The sequence below is a fragment of the Chanodichthys erythropterus genome, chromosome 13 (genome assembly GCF_024489055.1).
Source record: "Chanodichthys erythropterus isolate Z2021 chromosome 13, ASM2448905v1, whole genome shotgun sequence".
In the NCBI taxonomy this organism is placed as follows: domain Eukaryota; kingdom Metazoa; phylum Chordata; class Actinopteri; order Cypriniformes; family Xenocyprididae; genus Chanodichthys; species Chanodichthys erythropterus.
This window is the reverse complement of record NC_090233.1, coordinates 37,962,088-37,970,265: the sequence shown is the minus strand read 5'-3', so window position 1 is coordinate 37,970,265 and position 8,178 is coordinate 37,962,088. Positions and strand designations below refer to the sequence as shown.

Below are 8,178 nucleotides of genomic sequence, written 5' to 3'. Positions count from 1 at the left end.
TCCGTTTAGTTGAAGAATGAGCCAGTGAGAGAAAAGGACTGCGAAACACAGAGAACAATTTGTATTAATTACATTAAATGGTGTTCATATGAAATTATTTCGAGACTTTCGATGTTTTTTTCAGGTTTTGAGCGGTTGTTACGCGTAGTTACCGACCTTCAGGAATTGTTTGTCTATGTTTAATAACTGATTAATGTGAGGCTCATCCGCTAGTCGGTTAGCAAAGCGCCTTTGCCGCTGCGATGATGGAAACTTGAGCAGCTCAAAGCAAACACTCATCCAGCTCTCCAGACCACCCAAACACAGTGAGTTTTACTTTAAATAAATATATTTTTAATAACGGTTATGTGATGCTACCTTACTAAATCCCACAATGGATGGTTTTATTTATGAGATCAGCTGCTAACGTACTAGCTGAGCAGATTTGTTACTTTGTTTTGGGTCTTTGTTGCTTTCAGAGATCTAACCTGGAAAAAAGAACTGTTATGAAGTCATTTTTCTTTACAGATAAACAGCTATTTTGTAGTCCTTGCTGTATAGTAACATTATGTGCGGTTTCACTGTCTGAGCTGTTATCTGCTAAGTCTGGTACATGTATAGTGAGATATGAAATCTCTCTCTCTCTCTTTCAGGGACCCCTGTGCCAGGCAACAAAATGCAGACCATAAAGTGTGTTGTTGTTGGTGATGGTGCAGTGGGAAAGACCTGCCTGTTGATCTCCTACACCACCAATGCCTTCCCAGACGAGTACATTCCTACGGTGTTCGACAACTACAGCACTCAGACCTGTGTGGACGGCCGCGCCGTCAGCCTCAACCTGTGGGACACGGCCGGTCAGGAGGAATATGACCGCCTGCGAACCCTCTCTTACCCACAAACACACGTGTTCATCATCTGTTTCTCTGTGGCTAGTCCTTCCTCTCACGCCAACGTCAGACATAAATGGCACCCGGAGGTGTGCCACCACTGTCCTGGCGTGCCCGTGCTGCTGGTGGGCACTAAGAGAGACCTGCGGGGGGACAAGGAGACCCTGGAGAAGCTGAAGGAGCAGGGCATGAGTCCGACCACTCCGCAGCAGGGCAGCGCTCTGGCCAGGAGCATAGGTGCGGTGCGATATCTGGAGTGCTCAGCCCTTCTGCAGGAAGGAGTCAGAGAGGTCTTCAATGAAGCAGTCAGGGCCGTTCTCTATCCCAACGCCAAGAAGCACACCAAGAAATGTGTGCTGTTATAACTACATGAGGATGTGTGTGTGAGAGAGATTTTATGAAGGGTGGACTGTAAGTTAGTCTTGTGATTGTGTGTTGCTACCACTTTTTGTTCCTATCTCTACACTACAGTTTAGCAATAGGTGCACAGACTGATAATGAGGGAGAATGAGACTGTTTGTGCTTGTGTATTTGTGTCTCAAAATTACATACATGTCACTTAAGACATAATTGTGGTGTTGTAATCTAAAATCAGGCAGTGTAGTGAATTTGTCTGAAGGACTACAGGCACCAATGACATCTGCCTTCTTATAATGCCTTAAACCCCAGCATATTTTAAGGAATCACTCAGAGGATGTTTCATGCACCAAAGTGTAAATTCAGTCTAATGTGACCAGAGGTCTTATGAAGGTGCTGTCTTTGCCTTACCGCATCAGTAATACAATTATGAGGGCTCGCAGATCCCCCAAATTGTGTGCTGTTAATGTGAGGCCCTAAGGCCTATAGGTTTGATGGCCTGTGTTTACCACAACATGCCATTTTTCCTGTATTGTTGCCTGTTATTGATCTCTGACATTTATAGTGTTGATCGACAGCTCAGGAAGTGCTGTGTAATCCCATCGTGCCTTTAGCAGCTCAGCCCGTACATCTCACGAGCTTCTTCCTCTCTGCTCGTTTCGTCTAGGGTGCTACTTTGGGTGCCATTTGACATTTATTGCTGGAAAGGGCTGCTGAAAATTTACAGAGAGCTGCTGTAGCTCACCTGCCTTCTATTAGAGCTGTAAATGAAGGGATATAGTGCTTTTTTATAACACCCTTGGGGTAGAAATGAAGATCTTTCTATTTGGCTTGTTGTGCCTGAATCCTCACAATTTACCACCCTGTTATTGAATCTGAAGTGCCACTAATATTTGTATTATTTTGTATTTTATCATGAATGTTGACCTACTCCAATGAAGTGCCCTAATAAGAAATATTGAAGGAGATATCTTACATCTCTGTTATATGAGGAACATCCAGACTGTGGTTAATGTACACAAACACTCCAAACATTCAGGTTTAGGCTTCATTTGGGTCAACATTTGCATTTTATATATTGAATGTCTACCTTTTGTATAATAAACATCAGCTGTTTCATTTTTAGCAAAAAGCTGCTTTGTCAACAATTTTGTTTTTAGGACATCAATACCACACTTTTTTTTTTTTTTGTATTACAGCTGTTTTTATTTCTTGAAACTGTCATTATTGTTTAAGAATATACCTCCACTTGCATGAGAAAATAAACCAGTTTTAAAGTAAATCAGAATGGTTGGCTTCTGTTCTTTGACCTCAGATTTGTTCATGATGCTCTATAAACGCAGAGAGAAAGAGGGAATGAGAGAGAACAAGTGAGAGAAAGAAAGAACAGCTGCATCTTTCTGACGTTCTTCACAATGCTTTCACAGATGAACAAAACCGTCAGTTGTGTATGTGTAATTTGTGTTGAGGCATTGTTCTTAGAGTAATGATCTAATGTTTAGGTCTGAATGCTAAACATTTATTTTGGGACAGGTTGTCCTTTACGAAAAAGTAGGAGAGAGACAGTTGGCACAGAGCTAATTTCTGTTTCGTGGATGATGTAACATTTCAGTGTTTGCTATATTAACCCACAATTGATTCCAACAAAACACTCTAATATATATATATATATATATATATATATATAAATATGCTGTGAAATTTAGACTAGAGATTTTGGTAATGTTTTTAAATGAATGTTAAATTATTCCACCATCCTTTATGGAAAAAAGTTTGGTTGGTTAGTAGTACATGTGTAATATAAGAAAAAAAATCCTAATATGTGGATAATGTCATTAAAAGACTCAAGTAGAAAGTGAAAAACATAAAAGACTGTAAAATTATATTAATATCTGAATTACATTGGTCTACATTTTTTTAAAGGACATCTGCTTCAGAGATAAAATGTGCTATTTATTATGTATTTGATGTGCTGAATTCAAACATGACAAATAAAGCTAATTGGCTATTGTTTCCGAGATATTTAAGATTTTGCATTTTAAATTGGGTAGATAGTACCTATCACCTGTCCTGTTTATGTAAACATTTAAAAATCAGCAAAAGGGTTACATAAATCAAGTTTATTATGAAACAAAAGGCAAAAAAACTATTATGTACATAGTTTAGTCCTATTCAGTGTCTACTGTGCGCTTCTTAGCTTGTCTGCATTCATTTAATGTAGCATTTCTTGTCACTGTCCAGCAATCGTCTGTAATAGTGGGCTCCATTTGTCCTGATAGCATTTCACCATTGTTATAATGTTCTGGTAAAACTGCTTGCCATGCCATGCATGTTCGGTGTAAAAAAATCTAGATGATAAATCTAATTGATGGCAAGACAACATTAAGACTGTTGTATTACTGACCCAATAGTATATCTCGAAAACTAGAGCCAATCATCTATTTTAAGCATAATTTTCGTTCTCAGTGACCCAGAATTAGTACAGTTTGACTACATTTATTTCAAAAGCATTTTGGCTGTAGACCAGTGTTATTAACCATTCATTAATGATCTATTCATATAAATTATATCATGTAAATCAAACATTCAACATTTTAAATATCAGACAAATGTGTTAGTCAAGCGGTTAGTTAGTAGTTTTGGCAACTAACTACTAATAAAAGCAAACCAAACCAAACTTTGGTTTATTCAGTTTATTGCTACTATTTTTAAACAAGCCTTTGAAAACAAATGCCACTATTTGGCACAATTACATGACATAACTTTATAGTCATTAAAGGGATTGTTGACTCAAAAACATGAAACTTCTGTTATTACTTACCCTCATGTCAAACTTGTATGACTTGTAAAACAGCGACATGAAGGTGAGTAAATGATGACAGATTTTTTGGGGGTGAACTATTAATTTAATTACAACTTAAGAATTAAAGCTGCAAGCAGCGATGAAAGGGCCCTCACACCCGGGGCCACCACCACCCGGTGGCCTTGGGAAGACAGTGAATAGTGGGTGACATGCATGACGTGTGTGCAAAGTTTCATACGTTTTCGAGCATGTTTAGGCCCTCAAAAATGCAATTCATTTAGGAGAAGAATAATAATTGACTGAGCAATTACAATAGGGGTTATGCGCAATCTAACTTCCGTTTTCTGTAAAACAGATTAGTCCGCTTCTGGTTTAGGTCTTTTGTATGTGCTTCATGAAAAATAAGCTGTTTTATTCAAGATAACTTAAAAGGAGCGAGCAAAGATGAGCATAACTGATGTTCCCCGCTTATGCAGATTGATATTTAAAAGCTTTTTTAATTTTTCTTCTTCACACTAACGTTTAGATATTTAATAGAATAAAATACCTATAACAATATAAACTAGGTAGTTTCACTACCTTAAAGCAGAACTAAGTAACTTTTTTTACCTTCATAAATAGTTTTCTAAGTCCTTACGATGGTTAATTGACTTGTAGGGGTGTGTTTGAGGCGTGCACTAACCCCCTCTGGCATGTCTACAAAAAAGCACTTGCAAGTTGAGCTGCATCGACCCGACACAATCTCGCCTCATGTTCACATTCACGCGAGAGTGACAAAATGCTTTACGGTAATTCAAAAACAATGTATATATTATGACTTTATAAGACAATTTCGAAAATTACCCACTTCCATCAAGATTTCTTGTACTGTATTTGCAAAACTACTGCGCTGGTGAGTGTTGTAGTCGTTGTAGTCCAGAGCTGCGCATGGAGTGTTAACGACAGTGTGATTCACTGAAGGAATCTGTAAGGGGAGCTTCGCAAATCTTACTGAGTTCCGCTTTAAAAGTCCATAGATATCCCGTCAGTTCATACTGCTGTTAACACTTTCTCTGACAAGCGAATGCAATGAGACCAGTTTTCCGGTTTGGTCATGTGATGTTCGACATATACCCTATAGGGTCCTCACCCCATCGGTGCTCAGGCCCTTAAAATCAACCTTCTGGGAACCAAAAACTAACGTTCTGCAAATGTTATAACATTATAAGAACATTAGATTAACATTAGAATAATGTTTTAAAAACCAAAACCCACCGGTCTGGGAACGTTTGATTAACGTTAGAATAACATTTTGGGAACATAGAATAACGTTCTGGGAATGTTAGATAAATGTTAGAATAACGTTATACAAACCAAAAACTAACATTTTGGGAATGTTAGATTAACGTTAGAATAACGTTATACAAACCAAAAACTAACGTTCTGGGAACATTAGTTTAACGTTAGAATAATGTTTTGGGAACCAAAATCTAATGTTCTGGGAATGTTAGATTAATGTTAGAATAACATTATACAAACCAAAAACTAACATTTTGGGAACGTTAGATTAACGTTAGAATAACATTAGAATAACGTTCTGGGAACGTTAGATTAATGTTAGAATAGTGTTAACCAAAAACTAACGTTCTGGGAACATTAGATTAAAGTTAGAATAACATTCTGGGAACGTTCGATATATATAAGACTAACGTTCTGGGAACGTTAGATTAACGTCAGAATAACATTCTGGGAATGTTAGATTAATGTTAGAATAACGTTATACAAACCAAAAACTAAGGTTCTGGGAACATAAGATTAACGTTAGAATAATGTTTTGGGAACCAAAAACGAATGTTCTGGGAATGTTACATTAATGTTAGAATAACGTGATACAAACCAAAAATTAATGTTCTGGATTAGATTAACGTCAGAATAACATTCTGGGAATGTTAGATTAATGTTAGAATAACGTTATACAAACCAAAAACTAACATTTTGGGAACGTTAGATTAACGTTAGAATAATGTTCTGAGAACCAAAAACTAATGTTCTGGGAACATTAGATTAATGTTAGAATAACGTTCTGGGAACGTTAGATTAATGTTAGAATAATGTTCTGAGAACCAAAAACTAATGTTCTGGGAACATTAGATTAATGTTAGAATAACGTTCTGGGAACGTTAGATTAATGTTAGAATAACGTGATACAAACCAAAAATTAATGTTCTGGATTACATTAACGTCAGAATAACATTCTGGGAATGTTAGATTAATGTTAGAATAACGTTATACAAACCAAAAACTAACATTTTGGGAACGTTAGATTAACGTTAGAATAATGTTCTGAGAACCAAAAACTAATGTTCTGGGAACATTAGATTAACGTTAGAATAACATTCTGGGAATGTTAGATTAATGTTAGAATAATGTTATGAGATACCAATAACTAATGTTCTGGGAACATTAGATTAATGTTAGAATAACGTTCTGGGAACGTTAGATTAATGTTAGAATAACGTGATACAAACCAAAAATTAATGTTCTGGATTACATTAACGTCAGAATAACGTTCTGGGAACGTTAGATTAATGTTAGAATAACGTGATACAAACCAAAAATTAATGTTCTGGATTAGATTAACGTCAGAATAACATTCTGGGAATGTTAGATTAATGTTAGAATAACGTTATACATACCAAAAACTAAGGTTCTGGGAACATTAGATTAACGTTAGAATAATGTTTTGGGAACCAAAAACTAATGTTCTGGGAACATTAGATTAATGTTAGAATAACGTTCTGGGAACGTTAGATTAATGTTAGAATAACGTGATACAAACCAAAAATTAATGTTCTGGATTAGATTAACGTCAGAATAACATTCTGGGAATGTTAGATTAATGTTAGAATAACGTTATACAAACCAAAAACTAACATTTTGGGAACGTTAGATTAACGTTAGAATAATGTTCTGAGAACCAAAAACTAATGTTCTGGGAACATTAGATTAATGTTAGAATAACGTTCTTGGAATGTTAGATTAATGTTAGAATAACGTTATACAAACCAAAAACTAACGTTCTGGGAACATTAGTTTAACGTTAGAATAATGTTTTGGGAACCAAAATCTAATGTTCTGGGAATGTTAGATTAATGTTAGAATAACATTATACAAACCAAAAACTAACATTTTGGGAACGTTAGATTAACGTTAGAATAATGTTCTGAGAATAATGTTCTGGGAACATTAGATTAATGTTAGAATAGTGTTAACCAAAAACTAACGTTCTGGGAACATTAGATTAAAGTTAGAATAACATTCTGGGAACGTTCGATATATAAAAGACTAACGTTCTGGGAACATTAGTTTAACGTTAGAATAATGTTTTGGGAACCAAAATATAATATTCTGGGAATGTTAGATTAATGTTAGAATAACGTTATACAAACCAAAAACTAAGGTTCTGGGAACATTAGATTAACGTTAGAATAATGTTCTGAGAACCAAAAACTAATGTTCTGGGAACGTTAGATTAATGTTAGAATAGTGTTAACCAAAAACTAACGTTCTGGGAACATTAGATTAAAGTTAGAATAACATTCTGGGAACGTTCGATATATATAAGACTAACGTTCTGGGAACGTTAGATTAACGTCAGAATAACATTCTGGGAATGTTAGATTAATGTTAGAATAACGTTATACAAACCAAAAACTAAGGTTCTGGGAACATTAGATTAACGTTAGAATAATGTTCTGAGAACCAAAAACTAATGTTCTGGGAACATTAGATTAATGTTAGAATAACGTTCTGGGAACGTTAGATTAATGTTAGAATAACGTGATACAAACCAAAAACTAACGTTCTTGGAATGTTAGATTAATGTTAGAATAACGTTCTGAGAAAGTTAGATTAATGTTAGAATAACGGTCTGGATATGTTAGATTAATGTTAGAATAACGTTATACAAACCAAAAACTAACGTTTTGGGAACGTTAGATTAACGTTAGAATAATGTTCTGAGAACCAAAAACTAATGTTCTGGGAACATTAGATTAATGTTAGAATAACGTTCTTGGAATGTTAGATTAATGTTAGAATAACGTTATACAAACCAAAAACTAACGTTCTTGGAATGTTAGATTAATGTTAGAATAACGTTCTGAGAAAGTT

General features: G+C 35.4%; 1 protein-coding gene across 1 annotated transcript; it reads left to right on the top strand.

Annotated features, from left to right (window-relative positions):
- Positions 1–2,578, top strand: rhogc (ras homolog gene family, member Gc). The gene is made up of 2 exons (XM_067406700.1): positions 1–305; positions 633–2,578. The coding sequence occupies exon 2, from the start codon at positions 656–658 to the stop codon at positions 1,229–1,231; it is 576 nt and encodes a 191-aa protein (XP_067262801.1). The 5' UTR covers positions 1–305; positions 633–655; the 3' UTR covers positions 1,232–2,578.
- Positions 2,579–8,178: the final 5,600 nt, after the last annotated feature.